The sequence below is a fragment of the Laccaria bicolor genome, genomic scaffold (assembly GCF_000143565.1).
Source record: "Laccaria bicolor S238N-H82 LACBIscaffold_2 genomic scaffold, whole genome shotgun sequence".
Classification (NCBI taxonomy): domain Eukaryota; kingdom Fungi; phylum Basidiomycota; class Agaricomycetes; order Agaricales; family Hydnangiaceae; genus Laccaria; species Laccaria bicolor.
In genome coordinates this window covers 2786629-2812844 of record NW_001889873.1, presented here as the reverse complement: position 1 = coordinate 2812844, position 26216 = coordinate 2786629, and the positions used below count along the sequence as shown (strand labels likewise).

General features: G+C 50.1%; 8 protein-coding genes across 8 annotated transcripts; 2 read left to right on the top strand and 6 right to left on the bottom strand.

Moving 5' to 3' along the window:
* Window positions 1–6293: 6293 nt before the first annotated feature.
* On the top strand, window positions 6294–8486 carry LACBIDRAFT_306071 (uncharacterized protein; the record flags this gene model as incomplete). The annotated part of the gene is made up of 1 exon (XM_001875395.1): window positions 6294–8486. One exon carries the CDS (start codon window positions 6294–6296, stop codon window positions 8484–8486), a length of 2193 nt encoding a protein of 730 aa, XP_001875430.1.
* Window positions 8487–9548: 1062 nt separating this feature from the next.
* On the bottom strand, window positions 9549–10273 carry LACBIDRAFT_306070 (uncharacterized protein; the record flags this gene model as incomplete). Its single annotated transcript, XM_001874863.1, has 3 exons — window positions 9549–9611; window positions 9663–10011; window positions 10080–10273. The coding sequence occupies 3 exons, from the start codon at window positions 10271–10273 to the stop codon at window positions 9549–9551; spliced, it is 606 nt and encodes a 201-aa protein (XP_001874898.1).
* Window positions 10274–10708: 435 nt separating this feature from the next.
* LACBIDRAFT_187973 (uncharacterized protein) lies at window positions 10709–12722 on the bottom strand (the record flags this gene model as incomplete). Its single annotated transcript, XM_001874862.1, has 7 exons — window positions 10709–10837; window positions 10889–11056; window positions 11106–11228; window positions 11280–11490; window positions 11546–11864; window positions 11919–12485; window positions 12551–12722. The coding sequence occupies 7 exons, from the start codon at window positions 12720–12722 to the stop codon at window positions 10775–10777; spliced, it is 1623 nt and encodes a 540-aa protein (XP_001874897.1). The 3' UTR covers window positions 10709–10774.
* A 243-nt stretch (window positions 12723–12965) lies between these two features.
* Window positions 12966–16218, top strand: LACBIDRAFT_292299 (uncharacterized protein; the record flags this gene model as incomplete). Its single annotated transcript, XM_001875394.1, has 8 exons — window positions 12966–13052; window positions 13181–13367; window positions 13434–13490; window positions 13544–13787; window positions 13843–14056; window positions 14084–14697; window positions 14748–15756; window positions 15809–16218. The coding sequence occupies 8 exons, from the start codon at window positions 12966–12968 to the stop codon at window positions 16148–16150; spliced, it is 2754 nt and encodes a 917-aa protein (XP_001875429.1). The 3' UTR covers window positions 16151–16218.
* A 5-nt stretch (window positions 16219–16223) lies between these two features.
* IVD (isovaleryl-CoA-dehydrogenase) lies at window positions 16224–17974 on the bottom strand (the record flags this gene model as incomplete). Its single annotated transcript, XM_001874861.1, has 9 exons — window positions 16224–16404; window positions 16459–16552; window positions 16609–16703; window positions 16759–16850; window positions 16900–16990; window positions 17048–17244; window positions 17298–17647; window positions 17697–17780; window positions 17831–17974. 9 exons carry the CDS (start codon window positions 17972–17974, stop codon window positions 16289–16291), a joined length of 1263 nt encoding a protein of 420 aa, XP_001874896.1. The 3' UTR covers window positions 16224–16288.
* Window positions 17975–19850: 1876 nt separating this feature from the next.
* Window positions 19851–21327, bottom strand: LACBIDRAFT_229195 (uncharacterized protein; the record flags this gene model as incomplete). Its single annotated transcript, XM_001874860.1, has 6 exons — window positions 19851–19973; window positions 20024–20299; window positions 20353–20848; window positions 20899–21015; window positions 21072–21163; window positions 21220–21327. Coding segments are annotated over 6 exons (1212 nt in total), but the record flags the coding sequence as incomplete, so codon positions are not given.
* Window positions 21328–21896: 569 nt separating this feature from the next.
* LACBIDRAFT_306064 (uncharacterized protein) lies at window positions 21897–24810 on the bottom strand (the record flags this gene model as incomplete). The annotated part of the gene is made up of 8 exons (XM_001874859.1): window positions 21897–22145; window positions 22203–22395; window positions 22451–22649; window positions 22696–22865; window positions 22913–23112; window positions 23165–23247; window positions 23297–24239; window positions 24292–24810. 8 exons carry the CDS (start codon window positions 24808–24810, stop codon window positions 21897–21899), a joined length of 2556 nt encoding a protein of 851 aa, XP_001874894.1.
* A 68-nt stretch (window positions 24811–24878) lies between these two features.
* On the bottom strand, window positions 24879–26075 carry LACBIDRAFT_306063 (uncharacterized protein). Its single transcript, XM_001874858.1, has 2 exons — window positions 25771–26075; window positions 24879–25717 (listed from the first exon to the last, which is right to left on the bottom strand). The coding sequence occupies exons 1-2, from the start codon at window positions 25823–25825 to the stop codon at window positions 24918–24920; spliced, it is 855 nt and encodes a 284-aa protein (XP_001874893.1). The 5' UTR covers window positions 25826–26075; the 3' UTR covers window positions 24879–24917.
* Between the last annotated feature and the right edge of the window lie 141 nt (window positions 26076–26216).

Genomic DNA, 26216 nt, shown 5'->3' with positions numbered 1-26216 from the left:
AGTGACTCGAGCACGGACGAGAGCGCCGAAGCTTNTGCAGCGACTTTCCGTAAGCGCAACGAGAAGGGTAGCGCGGCCAGTTCATCAAAGTGGCCGAGGGGCAAAGTCATGAACGGCGTATCCTTCCCAAGGGATGATAGTGTTAAGAGTGCTAAGCCCCCTACCAACGGCGCTTGCTTCATTTGCGATAGTCCTTACCACTATGCCAGAGACTGTAGTCACTACGGAAAGTGGGATGGTCTCCGTAACGCCAATTTGATAGACGTAGATTTAGATCACGAACTGGAGGCCGCTCACGACAGAGAGTACTTAGCTATGATTGTTGAAACACAGGCTGAGGCCTCTTCTTCCGCTTATATCGCTGGACTGAGTAAGACCTCGAAGGAAGCGTTCTGCATGAGCGCTGAACTTACTGGAGCAAAAGCGTTACACGCCAAGAAAACATTCATGACGGATAACCGAAACGTTCGTCGACGAATGGCAAATGAGTCCAAAGGCAAGGAAAAGGCTGATTCCCCAACTGAAGAAACAATTGTTAAACAGCTATCGAGAGCTAAGCGTCGCCTAAGGGATAGCGCTAAACCCCCTCTCTATACGGATGACCCTGGTGAAATCTTTGTGGCGCCCAAGGGTCGCTCCTTTCCCGAAGGATTAGGCTCCCTAGGCACGCGAGCTCTTCATGCTCGAGCCTTCATCGCCTCAACAAAGGGAGAAGTCGTGCAAGCTTGTTTAGACTCAGGCGCTGATATCACGCTGATGTCTGAGGACTTTTGGTCTTCCATCCCTGGGCTTCCTAAGCCTAAAGATGGATTGCGAATGCGACTCTACCATCTTACGGGGTCTGCTAAAGTGTTAGGTTACATACGAACCACGCTGTTTATGCCCACGGAGACAGGAACATTCGTCAGTTTTGATCTAGAAGCTTACGTGGTCCGCAACATGCGAGTTCCATTGCTACTAGGCGAAGACTTCCAAACGACGTACGAATTAGGCGTGACCCGGTACGCTACGGGTCATTGCGATGTACACGTCGGGCGGACGGGACGAATAATCAAGGCATCTTCAGCCCAGCGAGTAGACCTTGGATTCGAAATCAGACAGGCGCATACGACGCAGTCGTTTGTCCGAGCCAAGGCCGCTCGGCGAGCCAAATGGTTGAAACCCGTTCAGGGGGACCCTCCAGTTCTTGCAGACGAGGACGCCATTATTCAACCCCACTCCGTTAAGAACATTCGAGTATCGGCTCCCTTCGCTGGACGCGACGATTGGTTGGTAGAAAAAGTTATCATCGGCTTAGAGGATGGAGACATTCTAGCAGCCCCAACTACGTGGATCACGGCCTCTGCACCTATATTACCTATCGCTAACCCCAGCGCTTCTCCCAGGATTGTTAGGAAGGGAGATCTGGTCGGGCATTTATTGGACCCAAGTAGTGCCTTAGACAATCCCTCCGAAGAGAGCACGCTAGCGCGCTACGTCGCGTCGGCTGATGCCTTACGGAAAGTTATCACTGGGTCTCTAAAAGCACAGGACTTAGCGGAGGCTAAACCAACGTTCAACGGTCCTGATGATAAACTGGATCAGGATGATGCGTGGGGCCCTAAAACCACGGCGGTGCCGGAGGACCCAGTACAGGGCGACATTCTGGATGCCGTAAACCTAGGTCCTGACGTTCCAAAGGAATTCCAGAAACCGTTAGCGGACATTCTGCGTAAGAATGTCGCGGCTTTTGGTATCAACGGTCGTTTAGGAAAGGTTGCGGCTAAAGTTCCTATTCCCCTCAAGGAAGGATCCACTCCTGTTTCTGTCCCTATGTACGCTGCTTCCCCAGCAAAACGCAAGGTAATCGATAAGCAAATGAAAGCCTGGTTCGAATCGGACGTCATCGAACCCTCCGTCAGTCCCTGGGGTTTCCCAGTCGTCGTGGTTTATCGCAACGGCAAGGCTCGCCTGGCGGTAGATTACCGTAAGCTGAACGCACAAACCATATCGGATGAATTCCCTATCCCCCGCCAGACGGAGATCGTTCAGGCTTTGTCAGGCGCTCAAGTTCTTTTGACTTTTGATGCGCTAGCCGGATTCACTCAGCTGGAAATGGCTGATGAGGATAAAGAAAAGACGGCTTTCCGGTGTCATTTGGGTCTTTGGCAATTCAAGAGGATGCCTTTCGGGCTCCATAACGGCCCGTCAATATTCCAGCGTTTGATGCAGGGAGTGTTATCGCCTTACCTCTGGTTATTCGCGCTGGTGTACATCGATGACATTGTCGTGTACTCAAAGTCTTGGGAGGAGCATCTAGTTCATCTCGACACCGTCTTGAGCGCTATCGCCACCGCAGGCATCACTCTTTCCCCTCCAAAATGCTTCATTGGCTTTTCTTCCATTCTTTTATTAGGGCAAAAGGTTTCGCGACTAGGCTTGTCGACGCATCAGGAGAAGGTCCAGGCAATAGTGGACCTAGCTCGTCCGAACTCGGTGTCCGACTTGCAGAAGTTCCTGGGCATGGTCGTTTATTTTTCTACATATATCCCCTTCTATTCTTTCATAGCTAAACCTCTATTTGAGCTCCTGAAAAAGGGCTCACGATGGGAGTGGCGAGCGGAACACGAGCTGGCTTTTCAGCAAGCGAAAGAGGCGCTATCCAGCGCCCCCGTTCTAGGTCACCCCATACAGGGTTGTCCCTACCGTCTGTACACGGATGCTTCGGATGTCGCGCTGGGCGCGAGCTTACAGCAGGTACAGCCTATCCAGGTTGGTGATCTGAAGGGCATGCCTACATACGACAAGCTTGCGAAGGCGTGGTCCGACAGCAAGCCTGTTCCACATCTGTTTCCCATTCTGTCCAAAGACATTGTCGAGAAGCCAACCGATGACTCCTGGGGCCCGTCTCTTGATGAGACTGTGGTGCATGTGGAGCGCGTTATCGCTTATTGGAGTCGGACTTTTAAGGCGGCGGAACATAACTACAGCGCTACCGAGAGGGAAGCGTTGGGCGCCAAGGAGGCGTTGGTGAAATTCCAACCCTTCATTGAAGGGGAAACGGTCATACTCATCACGGACCACGCTGCCCTCCAATGGGCTCGTGTGTACGAGAACGCCAACAGGAGATTAGCGGTGTGGGGGGCGGTGTTTGCAGCGTACCCGGGACTCCGTATAGTTCACAGAGCGGGACGAGTTCACTCTAACGTGGATCCCCTGTCTAGACTCCCAAGAGTACCACCGCATAGCTCCCCTGTTGTCGATGACATCACGGCCATAGCACCCGATGAAGCCAAGCAAGACAGGGCCCAAGCCGTGGAGGACCGTATCCATCGCGCCAATGCGCCTCGGGCGGCGTTCACCGTGTCCTATTGGGAGGACATAGTAGAGCGCCGAGCGAATGCCACACACTACGAACCGTCAGAAGCCCTTGCCCAAAGGGAAGCAGATCGATTGGCAGCCGCAGAAGCAAGGTCCCGCAGAGCTAAAAAGTGTAGTAACTTCCCAGATGAAGAACCAGAAACAGGAATTACATCGGCAGTGAACGAGTCTCCCATTACGTCGGCAGTGAACGAGTCTCCTGCCACTATGGAGTCTAATCCTACAGAAACGACTGATGAGAACTTTCCTACCACTACGCCTGGGCCCATTGAAGATGAGCTGCCCTTTCCCCTCGATGATCATTGGACATACCCGATCGGAGTAAAGCCTAGTTCCGCAGAGTTCGACGACGAATGGCTGAACAAACCCCACCTCCTCGTCGCTATGAAGCCATCGGTAATCACTGCGTTCTCCCAGGGCTACCCGCAGGACAAGTACTTTGCTCCCAAATACGTAGAGGACATTCCAAACCCGAAAACCGTCCTTACCCCTTCCCATTTCCGCAAAAGCAAAAATGGTTTACTCTATTTCATAGACGCGGATTGGTCCGCCAGACTCTGCGTTCCAGAATCCAAGATCCACTTCGTTCTGAAATGGATTCACGATTCTCCCTTCGAGAGCGCACACGCTGGACCGCGTCGATTCTTATCTAGACTACGAGAACTATTCTTCTGGCCTACCATGCATAAAGATGTAATGGACTATACGAAGTCTTGCGATATCTGTCAGAAAATCAAGATCGATAGGCATGCCCAATCAGGTAGCCTTCGACCATCGCACATCCCAGCAAGACCGTTTTCCACAGTTTCGCTTGATCTTATAACGGGTCTACCACCGTCCGGCGAAGAAGGTTACACCGCCATCTTCGCCGTAATCGACAAGTTAACCAAGTTCGCTATCTTCTTACCCGTTCACGAGACTATGAGCCAAGAACAGTTCGCGGAGTTATTCGTGGAAAGAGTAGCCAACGTCTATGGACTACCTGAGCGCATAATAGCCGATCGCGATAAGCGTTGGTCAACTGCGTTCTGGAAATACGTGGTTGCGAATTACGGCAGTGTCATGGCCCTATCTTCCTCACATCACCCCCAGACGGATGGGCAGACGGAGATCCTTAACGCTGTTATAGAACAAATGCTGAGGGCATACGTCGCTTCGGACCACACCTCTTGGGCTAAATGGCTCAGTGTATTAAATTATTCCTACAATAGTTCGACGCACTCTTCCACGGGTTATACGCCGCAGTTCTTGCTAATGGGATACAAAGCTCGCACTTCAACCGTCGGAGTGACACCTGAGGGCGACCCCGTCTTCAGGCCATTCATTGCTAGCCAGTCAGCGGAGGAATTCATAGGCGAATTAGAGTTCCACCGCGCCCTCGCCAGAGATGCGTTAACACTGGCGCAAGAAAGACAAGCGACGGCATACAACAAGGGCAGACGACCAGCGGAGACACTCCTTAAAGGAGACTTAGTCCTGGTTAACCCACACACTCTAAAGCTTGTTGACGTCAAAGGCACCGGCAGGAAGCTAGTGCAGAGGACGATTGGACCCTTTGAAGTCTTGGAGCAAGTGAACCCTCAAGTGTACCGCTTGAAACTTCCCCCCAATTACCCGATGCACCCTGTATTCAACATTGAACACCTCAAAAAGTACCATTCTTCGCCAGAACGGTTCGGGGAAAGGGATTCACTACCTAGCACTAGAGAGCTAATCCCTCACCCCGAATATGAAGTGGAATCTATTGTCGGCCATCGCCTAACTACACAGAAGCGAGGCAACCGTCGAATGTACCTAGTGCATTGGAAGGGTCACGAGCCAGTCGACGATACCTGGGTGTCAGAGTACGATCTGTGTAATGCTCCTGAGCTCACGAGGGCATATATACGAGCTCATAATCTTTGAAGCTTGAAGTCTCAGACGCCACCCATCATTTGTGCTTGTTTGGTGATTGATCGATGGATAATGATTTTCAACCTTCGTCTTCGTCCTGTTTCTACTCCATCACCTTCTATCATCGCGCGGTCCCCACTGCGTTGAACTTATTATTGTATCTCTTTATCATCTTTTATTATCGCGCGGTACCCACTGCGTTGAACTAATCTTTGTAACTCTCGCGCGGCTTGATCTGCGTTGAACACTACCCTCACTTTCTTTTAAGAAAAACTTCACTATACCTTACTTACCTTACCACTATGCACACCTACTCCTCGAGTTATCGCCCTGCCCCTGACTCCCGAGTAACGTCCACAAGGAGGTCCAGCGCAACCGGCTACCTAGCGAAGCCATGCGTTGACTCCCGGATGATAGCTCGTTTGCCGACGTTCGAGATCCAATCCCATCGTATCGTGCAGATAGGAGAAGACGCTTGGGAGTTGTGGTCTCCAAACTCCAAACAGCTCCCTTTCTTACCCGGCTTGCTTGAGGATCATTTTCAAATCGACTTAGCTGGCCGTCGCTCTGACCGACGAAGCGATGGACACTTGGGAAGGTTCGACGCTTGCGTGTCACCGCAGTATCCCACAGGGCACCCATGCTGGGCCCCCTATGTTCGACAGGCTCCTCCTTCAACAACGGGGTACCCGGAGTTCGCTTGCATCCTGGACGTCACAGACCAGCGTAGCTCCGTCCGCCCACAGTACATCAACGAGCTGCTACAACGGAATGACCATCTAGACGCCCGCATTAATGAACTTAGGGCCAACAGCAGTCGTAACCCCTCTATATCTTTAGAGGATGTATGGCGACGCTACAGTCCCACCTTCAGCAGAGACGACATCAACAGCCTTCATTCCATACGCTCCTTCGACAAAGCTCTGGACGACATATCTCAGCTACAAAGGAAGTTCAAATTGAAGGCAGCATGGATAGATTGGGTAGCGCAGCAGCAAGCCACCACATCTTGGTCCTGATCGTCGAATAGGGCCCCTGACATGGCAGACGAGTTCTACATGGGTGTTTGGATCAATGGCGAATATGAGGACAACATTGACTCGTTCTTGGCGCACCGTATCCCTTGCTTCATATCCCATAAGCTGAGGGGAGACGAGTTAGACCGCCTGTTCGATGCGGGGTACGGGCGGAGAGACACTACGTTCGTTCAGGGCACCCCCATCGAAAAATTGAGTCACCCCCACAATCGAGTTGAAGCATTCCTACGTAAGCAGCAGGTGATAATCATGGAATCCGACAACGATGACAATATAGCAACCAAAGAACCCTCTGACCCGCCGGAATCCCTAGCTGCTTCATTCTCGCTGATCCACAGAGAATGGTCGAGAGGGGGTCCGGCTCCTATCGCGTATATCGCAAGCCCTCCGGCAGGCCAAACTGTTCAGCCAGCCTCAACCTCGACTTCCTCCCCTTTCTCGGACCTCGACTTTTCCAACTGTGGGGCCGAACCTCTTGACATGGTGGAGATCGATCCGCGTCGAGTAGCTTGGATCCGTCCCCCCCCCGTTATGCGTCCCATAGGAGGGAAATGGGCAAAGTGGGCAGAGAAAAACGTGGACGGAGAATTATTCGTGGCCAAAGTGGGAAAGTCTTATAGAGACTTTGATGGAGTATCCTATTTCGACCGCTCGTGTAACCGTGAGGTCATCTTGCTGAGCGCTGCGCAAATACTCCCCGGGGCTGTCTCAAAGCCTGAAGTCTTTGGACTCCCCTGTCCTAGATATTTGCATTTCGTCGAAACCCCCCAGAACAAAGCGCTGCGCCCCGCCAAGGCTTCCGCCTGGCTGTACCTGACCAAAGACCTGATCCCCACAGATGTAGGGCTACGAGCGGGGCACCCAGAAGCGGAAGATCTACCGCTCAAGGACGAATTCAGAGCGGAACCTTCAAATCGACCACCGTCACCGCCACCTAGTCCAGGCAATCCCCCAGGCAATCCACTCCCTCCACTGCCATTGATGACTGATCCTTTCAATTCACCAGAACACATGGGCGTTCCTGACAGTGAGCGCCCCATCTCTCCAGTGGACTCCCTGATGGGAGCTCCACCAGAGGTGGACTGGGAACTGGATTCAGACGAACCTATGGGACCTCAGATCCCGGCTAGGTCCCTCGAGGATTTCGAGATGGAAGCTGTGGATTTGGGAGATGTTCCCTCGCCCCCTCGAAGTCCAGCGTCACAGTCGCCGATTCAACCGTTCAGTGAGACGTTGGCTAGTCCGCCGCGTCCCATGGCAACCCCGATACCCCTCCGCCACCAGTCTATTATGAGTCCTCCAGCTCCCCCCTCTGCTCCTGAGCCCTCGCGTCAGAGCCCTCCTCGTCGTAGTAGTCGTAAACATGCTCGCCAGCGTTCCCCCTCCCCTCCTCCGAGACGGAGAGGCGATAGCTATCGCCCGAGACCTCCCTCATATTCGAGAGGAATCAACCGTTCCAACCCGTGGTCGACCACTGCCGCTACAAATATGTGGCCTGTCCCTAGCGATCTTCAGAACCCTTGGGCTCAAACGTCGGGAACCAATGCGTGGTCAGCTCCCAACACCTTCTCTGCAGGGCCGACTCCTCCTCCCTGGGGGGCATCTCCAGGATACATGCCCTGGGGTACCAACCCAACGACCATGGCTCCTTGGTCGGTCCACTACCCAGGGTACTATCCCTCAGAGCATGTTCATATGCCAAGCTGGCCACCTTTCGGATTCCCACCAGTGCCGGCTCACAGCTGTCCTTCATGCCACAACTGCGCCTCATGCGGTCGCCCCTCTGTACAAGCTAGTGACGATAATCTTCGCGAGCCCCCTCCCGACACGGTTGCGCCATCGTTGCTGGGTCGCTTACGTTCACCATCGGGTGGGGGTCCCTCTCAAGCCCCCTCCATCACGCCGCCGATACCATCCCTCTCTTTGGCACAACGTTTGCGGAACCCTGCCACCTTAGCCGATCGTTTGCAACCGCCTACTTCATTGACTCAGCGAATACAACCGCCCTCTGATTTCGTCCAAGGGTCCTCCTCCCAACCTCTACAGAGCTCTTTACCCTTTTTACCAGCCGTGGCATCCACTGGCCGCGCACACCGTAGTCGCAGAGCAGGCCGAGCACAAAAGGAGGAAGACGATAGGCGAGCAAAAGAAGGCAAACCACCATCAGGCAAAGGGAAACGGAGGGATCGGAGGTAAGAGAACAAGGCGTAATACGAGTCTGCGCACAGGGGGGCATTGTGATACGGAGTTGAGGATACGCGCAGGCACATCTCGTAGTTATATCGTTCGTACATTCTTGATGACCATTAGACATAATACCATCACCATCTTGCTAACAAGCTTGCGTGATACGTGTCCTGTGTCCACTGCTGGTAAGACCAAAGGGCGAGCTCCCTACATAATGCTCCCTCCTCCACAGGATACGAGAGCCCTCCTCTGGGTTAACGAGGGTCCGCCTAGGACTTCTAGGCAACCCTAGGAGACGAGCGCGACCACAACAGTCGTGTTCTCTCCTATTACTTCTATTCATCATTCTACACTACAACATTCTACTATGGTACTACGAGACTTCCCTCGCACGAAGTCCCCGCACGCACTGAGGCTTCACACCTAATCTGTTGCTTTAACCACCTAGCTATAGCACCCTTGTATCTTTGATTGGATAATCTCTCCATATTACAGTGTCTTTCACTGCCGTTTGCACAGCATGAATCATAATTTCGTGTTTGCTTCTGTTGTACCTGTTACCCTCAGGGTTTTTTGTCACTGCAAATTGAACATCTGCAGGTCAGCAAATTCACGAGGAGAACGGGATTCTTCTTCATGCCAGATGATTATGTATCCAGAGACTTGAGTTGTCATGGGCAAGGGCTAGAGTGAGGTCGGACACTGGTTCACTCAAGATCCCTAAGAAAAACTCATCTGTTCTGGGCCAATGTGTGACAAAAAAACCCTGAGGACAACAGAAGCAAACACGAAATTTACGATTCATGTGTGCAAACGGCAGTGAAAGACACTGTATGCTCTCCCCCCTACCTTGGCCGGTCAAAGACTCATCTCATCGTTTTGTCTGTGATGGAGAAAAGCGGAAATATGTTGGATTAGACCCAGGAGACCCTGTCCTAAATTTTGTGGCAAGAGGTTTTGTGGAAGGGTTCAAACTAAAAAAGGTGCCTACTGAGGGTGCCGAGTTGGCAGTCTATACTCACTAAATTATTTTTTTTCGACACAAAAACTCTACAAAACATAAGAACGATTTCAGTTGCCCATGTCCTTGGCCAATTGCTCAGCCTTGTCCTTCAAGTCTTCAATTGTCCCGGCCTGGCAAGATATAAATCCCAACGCATCAGCTGGCAACAAAATACCACGCACCGCGTAGAATGCAGGTTCGGGAAGCGAATCGTAGTGGCTGGTACCCTGGGTGGACGCTTGGGCAATGTCCCCCATTAATCGTAGTTTTTCGAGTTCAAACTGTTGCTGATGCTGGTCGGCGTCTGCCCTCGCCCTCGCCAACTCCAGCTCGGACTCTGCCTTCGCCCTTGCCAACTCCAGCTCAATCTCCAACTGGCGCGTCGTTTCCTTGGCCAGTCTCGCCTCTGCCTGAGTCTTTTTGGCGTCAATGAGCGCCGCGCGCTGCACCAATGTCTTGTTGATAATGTTCATTTTCGCTATGGTGAGGGCCTCGACCGTCTCCTCACAGGTCATGGGTGGCGGCGTATTCCTAAAAAGTTGATTGTATGCGTCATCCATGAAAGTTGTATGCGCCATTTATCAAAATGTAAAGCTTACTCCTTATCCATTGTTGAGGCCTTTCGTTTGTTGCTCGCTTTTGTGGCCTTCTTTGCAGTAGTAGCGAGGGGAGATCCATCCTCGGAGACGCGACACTTTTTCTTGGGCCTACAGTTGCAAGGAGAAGTCGGCGTCGCTTGGTCGCCGCCACCGCCGTCCTCTTCATCTTGAGGGAGGGTGGCAGGGAGTGGCATGGTGGTCGTAGAAGAAGATACTTGTCAAAGAGGTATAGCTATTTATAAGATTGAAAAGGACCTACCACTCCGAAATAAGAACGTGACCTCTCCCACTTCGATCAACTACACCTGTGGAGAGAAAAATATCAGCAAGTTGAAACCAGGTTGAAGTGAAAGCGAACCATTCCCGCGCTTCAACCAACAAAGTCCCAGGCTTGAGTCTCCAAACGGTTGCGCCAGAACAGTGCCCTCGAATAGATAACTCACCAATAGACATTCGATGATGGTGCTGGCAATGGTGGTAAGTTACTTACTGTCTGAGAAAGCAAAAGTATACGGTAGAGGCATATTCAGTGCACTGCAATCGCATGCTCTACTTCCAAGTACGCACGCGGGTGGAACAGATTTCTAGCTATAGCGCCTTACATCTTTGCTTGGAGAATCTCGCGAGTTGGCAGTCTATACTCACTATATTAACTTTTTCTCGACAGAAAAACTCTACAAAACATAAGTACGATTTTAGTTGCCCATGTCCTTGGCCAATTGCTCAGCCTTGGCCTTGACGTCTTCAATTGTCCCGGCCTGGCAAAAGGTAAATCCCAACGCATCAGCTGGCAACGGAATAATACGCACCATGTAGAATGCAGACTCGGGAAGCGAATCGTGTTGTCCAGAGAGAATCTCCTTGAATGAGCGAACGGTGTCCTTTAGCGGCACAAGCTTGCCCTCGTAACCAGTGAAGACCTGTGCGACTTGGAAGGGTTGGGACATGAAACGCTGAATCTTACGAGCACGCTCGACCTGGACACTTGTCAGCACACATGAACGCAATTAACGCAAGTTTGCTCACAGTCAGCTTATCTTCTTCAGACAACTCGTCCATTCCAAGAATAGCAATGATATCCTGGAGGGACTTGTAGTCCTGGAGGATCTTCTGGACAGCAGTCGCAACATCGTAATGCTCTTGTCCAACCTGGTTGAATAGATGAGGAAATCAGTTTGCAAGAGAGAAATGACTGCGCACAATACGGGGGTCCAACATACGGGATTTTGAGTCAAGAGGATCGACAGCGGGGTAGATACCAAGTTCGGCAATACCACGAGACAACACAGTGGTGGCGTCCAAATGAGCAAAGGTAGTGGCGGGGGCGGGATCGGTCAAATCATCAGCGGGCACGTAGACAGCTTGCACCGAGGTAATGGAACCCTTCTTGGTAGTTGTAATACGCTCTTGCCTGTATGAAAGTAACATTCATTTCCGTTTCCGCCAATGCATGTGAAGTGACTCACATGCCACCCATATCAGTCGAGAGGGTGGGTTGGTAACCGACAGCAGAGGGAATACGACCCAAAAGGGCAGACACTTCAGAACCAGCTTGGGTGAAACGGAAAATGTTGTCGATGAAAAGCAACACATCTTGACCCTCTTCATCACGGAAGTATTCCGCGATTGTCAGACCAGTGAGAGCGACACGAGCACGGGCACCGGGGGGCTCGTTCATCTGACCGAAGACGAGAGCGACCTTGGAGTCACCTTCGAGGTTGATGACACCGGTCTCAATCATTTCGTGGTACAGATCGTTACCCTCACGAGTACGTTCTCCGACACCTGGTACGAGAGATTGAGAATGATGAAAAAAGGAATGGCATCAAGCAGACAAACCGCAGAAGATGGAGAAACCACCATGGGCCTTGGCAACGTTGTTGATGAGTTCCTGAATCAACACAGTCTTTCCTACACCGGCACCTCCAAACAGACCAATCTTTCCACCACGAGCATAAGGAGCGAGGAGATCAACGACCTTGATACCAGTTTCCAAAACCTCAGCAGTCGTCGACTGGTCGACGAAGGGGGGAGGGTCAGCGTGAATGGGGCAGAGTTTGACGCCCTTGATAGGGCCACGCTCATCAATGGGTTCTCCAATGACGTTCATGATACGTCCGAGCGTAGCCGTGCCAACTGGAACCATGATGGGGGAGCCGGTATCAACCACTTTTGTTCCACGGACGAGACCCTCGGTACCATCCATGGCAATAGTGCGGACAGAATTTTCACCCAAATGAGAGGCTACCTCGAGGACGAGGCGACCGCCGCTAAAGTTTTGAACCTCAAGAGCGTTAAGGATCGGCGGGAGGTTGTCCGTCTCAAACTGGACATCGACAACGGCACCAATGACGGTTTTTACGGAACCAACGGCACCCTTGGCTTCAGTTGCGTAAGTGCGGGAGGCTGAAGAAAACGTCAGAAAAAAAAAACTATGAAAGCGAAAAGGGGGGGGGGGGGGTAAAAGTTACCAAGGGGAGACGCTGAGGCATGAGGACGAGATGTAGTCGAGCGGGAAGGGGTGCTGGCAGGAATGGCGACCCGTTGGATGAGAGCGGACGAAGAGAAGAACGCGTTTGTTTTGTTGGCGTTCTTCAACGCTCTCTTCGAGAGGCGGGCGACAACACCGCGGGTGGTGAGCATTATAAGGAACAGGACGAGGACTAACTGAGGAGGAGGTGTAAGGAAGAAAGAAATGGTCACACCAGCACACCATAGAAATTAAAGTTCACACACTCCCGGCCTCCTCCGTGTCATATCACATGATGTCACCAACACTTGTCACGGCCAAAAACTCCTATCCAAATTCGGCCTCGCCGAATTTGTCACTCGTAGAATAAACACTCATTAGCAGCTCACTCCTTTCCACAGTGAATCTTCGCCATCATGGAGAGGTTACCCACGTTGTGGTGTTTTGCCCGGGAAACTGGTGGTGGCCCACCATTTCAAGTCAACATTCACGAAGCGATGACTGTGAGTCAGCTGAAGCAGACCATCAAGACCGAAATGGCTCCTTTATTCGATATGGTAACGTATAACAACCTTGTCCTTTACAAGGTGCGAATCCAAGGCTAGCATATAATTGCCTAACACCTGTATAGGTTATGACACTAATCCCTCTGTTACCAGATGACCTCGATCACCGCATCACAGCACTTGAAAAACAGTATGGGTTTGGACCTCTGGTTCTGTCCAAGTTGTCCCAGTTTAATGATTCAGTAAAAACACACTTCAACCTTGGTGAATTAGATGATGACACCCTGCATATAATCGTACAAAAACCGGATGGTGAGTTCAAGTATCGTGTCACAACTCATCATTGGTTTAGTGATCTTTCCACCCTCCACTTTCCAGATGAGCCTCCCCAGAAGCGGAGGAAAATAGCTGGTGATAAATCCTTAACACCCGACGGTATGTGCCATCTCCAACTGCCTTCATCAGTGCTTAAATTCGTTCTTTTGTAGATTCCCCTCGCATGGGTCTGGTCGAGACAAAGCAGGCTTTGGAAGATGCCTGCGCACCCTTCACTCAGTACATCAAGCATCTTGCAGATGGAAGGCTCGATGGACACTTCACGTCAAAGTGCCGATCCGGGAAGTTTTGTGTACCCGGTTTCACGATGACCACCGATCCCAACCTTCTCATTCATAATATGGGTGTTTCTGTGGACCAGCAGAAGATACGGGAACTATTTTGTAATAACACAGTGTATGTGGACCACAGCCCCCACTGTCTGCAGTCCATAATGTTTTTATCTTTGCAGCCACCTCTTCAACACGTCGGGGTCAGGCAAAACCCGCCTTCTCCTTGATGGCCTTTGCCACTGCTGGGGCATTTATTTTACCTGTCGAGCAGAGTTTCCATCGGGTGGCTCCAAAGACTTGAGAGATGCATCCAACACCCTTCCAAAATTTCAGTCTTGGGGAGGAGCAGGTGATGTAAGGGCGAAGGCTGCAAAACGCGCCTTATCGATGTTGGTGTGTAGCCGCATCTTCTTATTCAAGAAATTCGTGGAAGCTCTTCCGGAGGGCATAACTGCCGTAGCAGCCCGAAAGCGCTGGACCTTTTTACAAGTGGTACCACCACTTATCAGTTATCTGGATCTCTTCGTTCTGCTCTTCCGCAGCCTCCGCCACGGTGATGAATTTGAGATGAATACATATGTTGAAACAACTCTCACAGAGATCACAAGCAACCATCCACACCTTTTTCAAGACGATCTTGGTAGCCTGAGTAACTTTAAGCTTTGGGCAGTTTTGGACGAAGCTCAAGCAGCTTCCACCATGCACCAAGGCATCTTTCCATCAACATCAGATCCGTCGACTCTCAAACACTCGTTTCTACACGAGGCACACCTTTACCTCATGAATTCCGACCTTTTTTCGGGTATTGTGCTTTCAGGGACTGGTTTGTCTGTTGAAGCGGTCAATGAGGCCATCAGGTCATCCTACGCCAAGGAGATGCCAAGCATAGGGCTATCTAAGGTATTTACGGATACTGGATCTTTCATGGACGCAGACATTCACAAAAAATATATCCTCGGCTACCTCGATATGGACTTGAACAATTACTCTCACCAGCGACTCTTGGAAAGAATGGTATACTGGTTGAGGGGGCGGTATGTGTTTTTCGAATCATTCAAGTGTCGAACTAAGCATAATATCGTAGTTATCGCCCAACTGCTGGTCTTATCTCCATCTTTTTGTCCGAGGACAATCTTCCACGCCATCGCATCCTCTCGGCATACATACATCAGCTGACAAAGTTTACACCCATTGATGCCGTCGAACTTGAGGAACAGGAGGACCATATACCTCCTAAGATTCACATGCAAATCAAAAAACTGATTAAAATTGGATCTCTTGAGCCGATCTTCGAAGATGTGAATAGTCAGTATATGGCTGCTTATGATCAATACTGGATAAGCTTATATCAGGTTCTAGGCAATTCTCTAGTTCAAACACTGGTCCACATTGTCCGGCGCTGGATGATGGCGGGCGAGCTGTCTCACATCACGCGTGATGATGAGATACATAAGTTAATTGACCTAGGTGTTGGCCAGCTGAGAACATTGGAAGGGACTCGGAAAGATAACATTTCACAGAATTTTTCAGTGTACATCGGCGAACCACTCATAATCCTCTACCTAAGCACACGCTTTCAAGAACAGGGATGGACAACACGGTGGGAATGTTTTTCTCACGCCATTCTTAGTGCTCCCAGCAGACCAGCCATCGGCTTTCTCTTTGAGGAGGTGATTATGTACCTCCTCATGGATGTCTTTGGTGGCAAGTCCATTCCTCTAGAAAAGGTCTTTCATTTCCCCGAAGGGTCACCCTTGGGTGGAAGAAATGTTGAACTGGTTGCAGGAAGGCAAGTTGGACTTGACAGCATGTCAGTGGCAAAGACTTCGTGGCTCACGGGGAGTTCCGATGGCTTTGGGTTCAAAGCGAAATCAACTGCTGATGCTCTTGCCTTCCTGCGTGACCCAAAGGGCAAACCATTTTTGTTCCCAGACAATTACATGGGACCCGATTTACTTTGCCTTCTTCGGGACACAGAGAGCGAGGAGTTAATGGTACTTTTGGTTCAGGCCAAGGTGCAAAAGCAACTAGACACCAAGACCTGGATGAAAGCCCTGGAATCTATCAATCCCGAATACTTTTATACTTATGTGGTTTGTGTCAAGACACACACTCTTTGTTGCCGACACTGATCCCTGAATTTAGAACAAAGACAGTGGGAAACGGGTTCAGCATGGATCTATTGCTTACGAAGACCTCCTCGATAATTTGAATCTTCTCTTTACCAGTATCACTGGGACAGATGAATTCCGACTAGCTGTCGAAGGCATGCGTAGTCGCCTGCGCAGCGCGAGGCAGCCTTCAGGTACACGGAAGACACCAAAATTCTTGCGGGTCGTTGCATCGCCTGATGACAAACATGGAAACCGTCTGGATTCACAGAGACAGGGCGACGTCGCTACATTGAAGTGGGATGCGGTCGTGGAATACATTGGTAGGGGTGCAGCAAATCAAATCAAGGAGGGAACACTCTCAATACATTTGTAAATATCAAGGCCTGTTGACGACGCGAAGTGCATATGTGGTTTACGCAGACATGAACCGTAACTGCTTTGAAGAGAACATTTTTGAGGTGCCAGCATACTGAAAATCGACGAGTTTCCGTGGGTGGCCTCGCTAGTAATTTTATTTAAGCAACTGCTCGTTAAATTCTCTTCCTATCAACATTCGTCGAATCTCTTGCGTCCCTGCCCCAACTGTGTACAATCGAGAATCTCTGACGATCCGACCCATCGGGTAGTCTGCAAGCCAGTAATTTCAGCGATAGCGATAATTCATTTCTCACCATCTCTTACCGTTGATGTAGCCGTTTCCACCGAGGCACTGCATTCCCTCCAGTGCAACCTCGACAGCCTTCTCTGTCGAGTGCAAGATCGCTCCTGCACAATCCTGTTGTAATTTCATTATTATTATTAGGTGTGCATGCTCGAGCTTTTGAAGCTCACTTTTCGGCTGACTTTTCCCTGGTCACAAGCTTTTGCAACGGCGTACACGTAAGATCTGCTGGCGTTCAGTTTGGTATACATGTCTGCGATTTTAGCTTTTGGTTTCGCAAATTAGTGAACGCCCAGGACTTCAAACACTTCTGTACTCACCTTGCATTAGTTGGAAAGTCCCAACCGGTTTATCGAATTGTTTCCGGTCATGGACGTACTCCACAGCATAATCAAAGGCCGCTTGCATCAATCTGGGGCCTTGTTAACTTCCCAGGCCGGTGCAAGTGAAGCCAGTCATACCCAAGTGGCCCACCACTGAGCACAATTCGCTCTAGATCTAACCCAGACATGAGAACACCGGCTCCTTGGTCTACTTTACCTAGAATGTTGGCTAATTTGTTGCTGATCAGTAATGACACCCAACGTCATATATGCACATGAAACTCACAATCAGGTACAACACAGCTATCAAAGACCAGCTCGCATGTGTCGCTTCCTCTCATACCGAACTTGTCCAGCTTCGGGCTTGTCGAAAATCCATCGAAAATATTTTCAACAATAAACGCGGTAATACCTTTCGACCCCTTTTCGGGCGACGTCTTTGCATATACCACAAGGGTAGATGCAACAGGCCCGTTGGTGATCCTATCCAAGTTCAAAGCATAGACCACGGGCTTCCGTGTAGATGAAGAGCGTACCAGAACTTGTTGCCGGTCAAGCTCCATCCACCAGCTACTTTCTTAGCTTTCAGCTTCATGCTGACGACATCGCTTCCACTTCCAGTTTCACTCATGGCCAAGCTCCCAACCTTCACCCCATTTACTAGATCCGGCAGGTATTTGGCTTTTTGCTCCTCTGTTCCGTGGCGATGAATTTGGTTGACGCATAGATTCGAGTGAGCACCATAAGAAAGAGCCACAGATCCCGAAGCTGTTGACAAGGCTTCCATGGCCAAGGTGTGGTAGAAATATCCAAGGCCAAGACCATTATATTCCGGCGCGACTGTTACACCAAGAAGACCCATTGAACCCAATTTCTCCCAAAGGTCCTGGAACAGGCCATGAGTGAAGGACGCGTATGAGGAGAAGTAAACATACTGGTGGAAATGTATTCATCTTGTCAATCTCTGAGGCACGGGGTGCAACCTCCTTCTCAGCAAATTCTATTACTGCAGTCCTGAACTAGTAGGAATTAAATACGAACATAATGTCAACAGTTGGCTTGTACACACCAAGCTTTCGTCGTTGGTGAGACCCGCAACATCCGCATTATAGTATGAAGCATGACGCACTTGGAGAAGAGTACAGCGCGGCCTGACAGAAGGAGTTCGCTGTGTGGTACGCGCCAGTCGCGCCAAAGTCCTTAAAGAAGACATTGTGATGGCAGATGGTGTGACGCGGCCATCCTCTTGTCTCCATTTGCAAATAACTTCTGCGTTTGACTATCATGGATTTCGTACGTTCTTCATTGTTTTTGCTTTCAACGATCCCTAATGTCGTCAAGTTCGGCGACCCCAATGGACCCGGTGGTTTGCTCGCACAGTTTGCAGGGTAAGAGCTTCTGTGCCACCCACCGACGCCCTTTAACCCACCTACAGCGGTTTTCCAGTTCCCCGTGCAGGAAGACCAAACCCTCGAGCGTATGACGAGTATTTGAAGGCATACAGCATGGCCATGCTTCCCAGGAGGGAAAGAGAGAACGTGTCGTACGGCGGCAAGAGTACGTTTCCATCCTTTACAACATCTACGTCCCTCCAACTCAACCATTGCGCCAGTAATAATGCCTCAATCTGCACTTGCTAGCCTCACTAATCTGGATCTTGAGTCACCATGGATGTTTCAGCTCCGCAATCCCACCAATCCAGCTGCATCCACACACGCAGGCGTCCTCGAGTTCATCGCCGAAGAAGGCGTTGTTCATCTGCCATATTGGATGATGAAGACACTGCGACTCAACGAAGGCGATCCCATTCGAATCACCGGCACCGATCTGCCAAAGGGTAAACTGGTCAAGCTCCAAGCACAATCTGTGCACTTTCTTGAAATTTCAGATCCTAAAGCTGTGTACGCATCATACTCTTTTCTTTTCTTTTTACTCGTCTTTATCAAATATTTAAAGCCTCGAGCAAGCATTACGAAATTTCTCGGCCCTCACACAGGGCGACATTATCGAAATCTCGTATAATTCGATTGTCTTTGGTCTCCTTGTCATGGAAACCAGGCCTGGAGGCGAAGGAATCAGTGTTCTCGACACTGATCTAGAGGTCGATTTTGCCGCACCAGTTGGTTACGTAGAGCCTGAACGACCAAAACCCGCTGCTCCTTCAACTATGGCATCGAAACTCAAAATTGATCTTAATTCCCACTCGCCAGGGTCTTCACGACCTGGATCCTCCCTGAGTGGTGGCTTTGCGGGAACGAGCACTGGTGCAACGACTGTCAGTAAAGGCGGAGATCAGTGGGAAAGTTTCAAGGGCAAAGGGGAGACATTGGGAGGGAGAAAGACCAAAGGCAAGGGGATTACTCACCGCCAGGCGGAAAAAGTCCCAGAAGGTAGCAAAATCATCCGCACAGAGTCAGCTTTCGTCTTTTCCAATCTTGCAATGTTCTTATCAGATCCCCCTCCTCTAGCAACCATCGCATTGTTTCTAACAATACGTTGGATTCAGACGTGAAAGTTCCAGCCGCCCTCAACCTTCCATTTGGCCAACTGTTTTTTGGCTTTAACGTCACCGCATACACACCGCCGGAATCTTCAGCTTCAAGTCCTTCGGAGATAGATCAGGTTCGTCAATTAATTGTAATATGGCCATTTCGACCTTGATATCTTCTCTAGCCTCCCCCGGCGTTTGCTGGCTCAGGCAATGTTTTAAGTGGACGCTCAAGGCCCTCACAATCACAACCATCCTCCAATTCATTTGCTTCCCGCTCTACTCCGCGACAAACTGGACCTGTTGGGGCTGGAGGTGCTTCGATCCCTCGATTTCCTCAACGAAATTCACAGCAACAAAAAGGGAAGGCGAAGGAAAGGAGCCCATCGCCAGACTGGGGAGTAGATGATGACGATGTCATTATGATTGATAGCGACTGAAACGATATCTAGAAACCTCTGTACGACTTGTGTATCATCACCATAGACATGGACAATGGGTGTCATTCTATCATTGCGCTGTGTGATGGAATGCACGTCAGTGTCAGGTATTCCTAAGTCTCCAATGTTCAAATTTGTAGACAGCACGCCGATAGAAAGAGTTAAAGCATGACAACCCCGATACCCTTTCCTGGCGCAACGTCTCCTTCAGCCTTCATACCCGCCAGCGGGGCAGTCCTCCAGTTATATAGATAGAAATTCAAAAATCCATCACCAACCCCGAACTGAGAGGGCTTCTGTTAGTTACGAAGATAAAGGTCACAAAGAGACGAACCTTCAAGTCCTGCAAAATTGGGACATTGTCCATCAATGTCAAAGCATTGAATACATCGAACTTTGCTTCATTCGCCACGACGAGTGCATCACCAATGACGGCAAGGAGGCGCTTTTTTATAATAGCATCTCCTGCCTCTCCCAACTCCGAGGTGGCGTCTGTCGCATAGTAGAAGAGGTATGCAGCTTCAAGAAGAGGATGCTTGGTGTTATTGATGATTGTCGAAGGGAGAGAGTAGAAAGAGAAGAAATCCGTGATTTTGTGTGCCTCTGGATTCTGAGCATTCCTTAATATTGGCTTCCCAGACGTCTAGCATGAAAAGTGCTCACTTCAACAACATATGTCCATGTTACTTGACCCTCTCTTCTCCCAATACCACCGTCACCCACCTCACCTCGCCCCATTCCACTCATAAATTGATGCCTTGCTTCGTCTACACTGAAGAGGGGCACCATGTCAAACCGCTTCATATACCGGGCGAACAGTTCTGCAACCTGGTGAACATCTCTTTCCTCCATCTCCCTCAAACCAACAAGAGATGTCGAGGAAGGGAGCTTATTGACGCGGATCATCCGAGCAAGTGTCATGTTTCTTGGAACATGGCAGAATCGAGTTTCAACCAGTTTTGGGATGTTCAGGGATCGATGGTAGTACCGACATACAGAAACAGGTGTTGGCAAGACGACGCCAGCAGTGTAGATGGCCTGGAATATACCCTTGAGATGGCATTGTCGCGTTACCTCCTTTATTAAAACAGGAGCCAGACGTTTGGACCGTAGCTTTTTATGGACGCAAAGATAATTGATCTCGCTGACAAGGATAATTCTAGAGGAGGGGTCAACAAAAAGAAAAACGAAGAAAGATATCAGACCCACCTCCCGCGTACCCGTAACGTCATCGGGACACCTGAGATAAATGCCACCAACTTCTTGTTCGAAGATACGCGCACACCGATATGCCATTCCTTGTAGTAACCTGGAGGCTTTAGGGCCCTGTGCGTTACTGTTTTGTAACGCGCACCTTCAAGACGAGATGGTGAAGGACGCACCATGCGAGGAAATCGGCGCTGTACTGGAATCTAAATGCTGCAAAGTCGTCCTCTACATAATTGAGGGATAGCAAATCGTAAACTTCTTTGTTCTACATGCGAGGATGGGTAAGAAACAAGCCAGTTTGAAGTGATTTTCAAGAAAAACCTGTTTTGGATCGTTGATGTCCAAAGTGGACCACTCAAAATCTTTGGGTAACGGATAGGGCTCTTGGCGGACTTCCTCACGCGACGTTGAGGGCTCGATGTATCCATCGTCGAGCGGTGGCCCCTCCCCTGATCAGTCATTTTTTTTATAGCTATCCAAGTCAAATGGTGGATTTACCGAGCTGAGGTACTGGCTGCGTTGCCCAGAACTGCAGAGAGAAGAACAATAAGCAGGAGTTTTATAGAATTGCGAAGTTGAATACTTTGTGTTCACCCATGTCCTTCCGATTTAGCCCTCCAAGACCAGCCTTTCCCTTGACCACATCCATAATCTTAATTTGCTCCAAAGCTTGCCTCACAGTTTCTGCGTTTGCTGCCTCAGATCCCACTGACCCCTCCGCCTTGACCTTATCCAACACCTGATCGACAAGTTCTTGGGGGATATCATTTCGTCCACGGAGAGCATTGAGTGCGCTGGAAACCTTGGATTTCTTCTTCTTCTTCTTCTTCTGTGAGGTAGATGGTGCTGCAGCCTCTTCAGGGTCGACTACATCTTCACGTCCAGAATCGGAGCCGATGTCGTGAAGATCCTCGATGTCGGGAGTCGCGTCGACAATGTCTTCGACCTTTGCCTTTTGCTTTTGGGACATGGACGTTGCAGTGACAATGATTATCTAATCAACCGCTCAGTACATTCTTCCATCTCACACCACCGACATCACTCAGCACCCTCTCCACCTCAATCTGCTCCAAGTTTAACAGTAATCGTCGCTCCCCTTCTGCCTTTCTCCACGCATCTTCAACCACAACAGCCCGCGACGCAACCAACGAGTCAAGAACCATTGTCAGCTCACTGGCTGTCGGCTTCCGTGGTGGATCGTCTTCTGACGTCAGAACGTTCATATATATTACGTGCTGATGTTGTACCTGCAAGTTGAAAGGTATCATCAGAGCATGCAGTTCGTGGCTGACAGGCTACTTCACCTCTCCCCATTTTATCTCTTCGACTCCCTCGCGCTTGACACATTTGACTAGCGAGGCAAGCATCATTCGTTCGTGAAAACTGCAATCACGGAGATATGCAGCCGTAGGGCTATTCTGCATTACTGCAACAACTTCGTTGACTTGCTCCCCTTTTGCGGTTGTTTTTGTAACGCGCGCGAGTTCCACCACTCGCCTGTAATGACATCCATAATTATTCGACGTTATGCAACGAAGTGAAAGACACGAACCTGCAAATGTCCAATACCCTTCTGGCATCTCCAGTTATTCGACTGACTTTCATGGCCGCTAACTTGATGGCATCGCGCGAGATAACGTCACGCGTCTCTTCTGGCCCAGTCGTACCTTCTTTTGCAGACGCCAATCGCGCCTGGACAATCTGCTCAAGCTGAGGCGTCGTATAAGGCTGGAAATTAATCCGGACCATGCCTTTTTCTCCGTCAAGCGATCTCGACTCGGAAAAAGATCGACTCACCGAGTCGGCTGCGAACCCGGCCAGTCATGACTCTCTCTGGTAGGTCCATCGTATTAGCAACAGCGATGACGATGAGTTTACTGCCAACTAATGTTGGCCAGTTGAAAAAGTTATACACCACATCTTGCTTAGCCGTTACTAGTTGATCCAGCTCATCCATGAGCACGACGCTAGCAAGCAGATCAGCCTTGACTTTAATAGTAAGGATATTTCTTACCATGCGTGGCCACCCGGCCCACGAGCTCGGCCGGTAAAATGGTGCATGAGCGCCTTTAGGCTCTCTTTTGGACCAATTCGTAGATGCCCTTCTGTTTCGACATCGTGGCCAGACACAGCTTCCCACAGCAAACTGTATGCAACTGGGGGCTCAGGAATCTTGAGCCCGTTGATTTCAACGTAGGTAAATGGATTGGTTTCCTATACACATGTTAAGGTTTCGTAAGTAGTAAAAATAAAGGAGTCCACACACATTAGCTTTCGCCATCCTCTTAAGTTCACGAATGACTGTGTGTACTGTGGCCGTCTTTCCAGTTCCCGGCACCCCAGAAATGTCTAAAGGACGGACTCAGCAGAAGAAAAAATGCGGTCTAGAGGAACTTACAAACACAACCTCCACTTCCTTCCTCCAGCAACTCACCAACGCACCTCAGCACTTTACTGTACTCTTCTTCGCGACAAGGAAGAGCATCTGGCCTGCTTCCCACGTGTAGGACATGCATAGCCCGGATCCATGGGTCGCGGGGAAGGTGTGATAGATCTGTCTTGAAATCCAATTTTTGCGGACGAACAGGGAATGATGCTCCTTGACGTTTACGTGGCGAGGCTGAGCCTTTGCTCAGTCTGGAGCGGTGTTGTAGCGCAGCTTTGGAATGAGGTGTCGGCTGGACCAAAGTTCGGCGTTGTTTTCGCGGAGTACGCGGGTTAGTGGTTCGTTTGCGCTTCCGGGTCTTGGATGGGGTGGTGGGCTCAGCAAAATCGTTCTCTGAGTCTTCACCGGTATCCTGCCCTGACATTTCATCAACATCCTCAGCTTCAAACTCGTCGTCCTCGTCGGCTTCTTCGGCTTCATCTTCAGGCTCGAACCCATCTTGACTATCTTCGTCTTCCTTCGATCGCACCGCCGTTTCATCATTAATCAGTTTGGATTTTTTCTGTGGGCGTGTAGCCGGCTTTGAAGTTCCGCTTTTTGGCAGACGAGCGTTCACATTCCAGACGACACCATCCCCATATTTTAGCTTGTCAGATGGTGATTTCGCAATTTGAAGAGCATGTTGTTGATGTTTTTCCCAGTCAAGGTCGAAGAATAGTCCTCGATAGGAGTCGACTGCGAGATGGCAATTAAAATCGGCGTCGGTGTCGACTCCCACAGGCTCAATGCCACTCCGTCTCGTGACGCCACGCTTGCTTGTTGTAGCAGGCAATGCCGCCTTCTTCTTTCCCTTGCTAACGGAGCTGGAGGGTGGATCGTTCTTGACACTGCAGTGTGAAATGATAACTTCCGGGACGAGAACCTCGCTAGAGTCAAGAGTGTAATATATCTCATTCTGTGAACATCATAGTCAATATAGAAAAGCTTGACAAAACTACTCAGCGAACCTCTTTGTGCTCCCTCTTTGCGCGTATGCTGGGCATTTCAGTTGGCCGCAGGAACCAGTGCACCCTCAACCTGAACTTGCTGGAATCGAGCTCCGCCTCTCCGTCATTTTCTCCCTTGGACCTAGTATACCACATAGACACAATAACAGCAACACTGGGCGGCTTCCGTTTCCTGTAGAACGTGTCCGTCTCAATAGTTACGGTGTCCCCAACTCGAAAAGTCTCCTGGCCACTGCTGCTAGTCCGTTTTTCTCCCCTGTATTGCCGAGCCTTCTGACTTCTCATGCAAAACGCGCTATAAAAGACAGTTTCTATAGACCCTTGATCCGTATTTTCCTCTAGCTCTTCTTGCTCGTCCTGAAGAAGGTCTAGCGCTGGAATTGTTGGCCTCGTGTGGATTGGCTCGCCCTCCCATGAACAGTTGAGATGGCCGGTCACATTATGTTTCCTAGAAGGTGTTGCTAATGGTTGGAACCGCTTTGAGCGACGCGTTGGAGTTTGAGGGGGAGGAGGGGTCATCGCGTCTCTGTTCAAGGATATTGCTGCCAGTGGACAGTCAAACCCTTTGTCACGTACGTGATGTGACTGACGCGTCAATATTAAAAATATATTATGTAGATTAATTACTAGTAAGAGCGTGGTACTGGTCCTGGACGCAACGAAAGGAACAATTTCCAAGTATGATCTTGAAAGACTACGGGTCGCAAACCTACGAACATTCGGTGACCTCCTAAAACATCCACACGTCTGAACCCACTTTTCATGGCCACTGAGTATAGTTCATACGAGTCTGTAGCTCTTTGGTGTGCCGCATACTGAACGCTTGCTTCGTTTCCAGGAACGGATTTAAGACGCTCTATTTCCTGGGGTTTCAACGGCTCTTGCAGATATGTGTAAATGGCGTGTAAAACATCAAAGAGGGAGATGTCGGAATTTCGGACCATTATGGGTCCCCATATAGTCATCCATGAGGCGAGAACAGGATGATCTGAAGTGATGTAAAGTTCGCTGGCCTTTGGTCGGACGGCCTTGGCTTTGAGATCAACGGGAAGAAGCAAATGCCGTCCTGAATAGATCCGTGCCAACTCTGGAGGGTGTATAACATCCCACAAGAGGGTGGGTATTGAGGGATCAAGCGGATTAGGCGTGAGGTGAGGATGCAGGTGCAAGGGCACTGAGATTCCGAGAGGTTCTGGTGGAAAAGTCCCCGGTTCCCATGCTGGGGGTAAGGGTGTTGAAGCAACAACAGGGGTGAAGTAAAGTCGCGGTTGTCGAGGCCATAGCTGTGTATGTGCATTGGCGGCAGGAGTGGAGGCCGGCAAGGGATGATCAAGGACCCACGTCGACAGGCACACGGGTTGACACCCGAACAAAGGAGGATTATGGAAAGCTTGACCACTTGCTGGAGGAAGACGAACGGGGTGCCCTACGCTGGTGATTCAACTTTTTGAGGGACGAGACACTGAGGAAAGAACTCACTGAAGATGCTACCAGAATGGCCAAACCGAAAATTCATATCTGGTACGCGGGGCATGGCGGCAGGAGAGAATGGGACCAACAGTGACTAGTGACTCGCAATCGCTGGGTTAAGGTCCTTCGGGAAGCCGGAGGGCAGGCAGGCAGGTGCCAGGCAGGCTGATTTGACCGCGATAGGAAAATTATCTGACGATTTGGATATTTGCACGAGGCTTTATAGAAAAGATATACAAAAGCCGTTGATACGACATAAAAGCCATTGAGGGGATACAAAAGCCATCGAGACGGACATCGCGACGAGAGACAGCAGGACAAGGGTAAAGAGACAACACTGTCAACAGCCTGGAGACAAGGTTGACTGACGTGTGCACGTGATCTAGATCTATGTATGCACGTGAGTTGCACTGCTTAGTCGAGTTACGGTCGTTGTTCACTGCAACTTCAAGGTA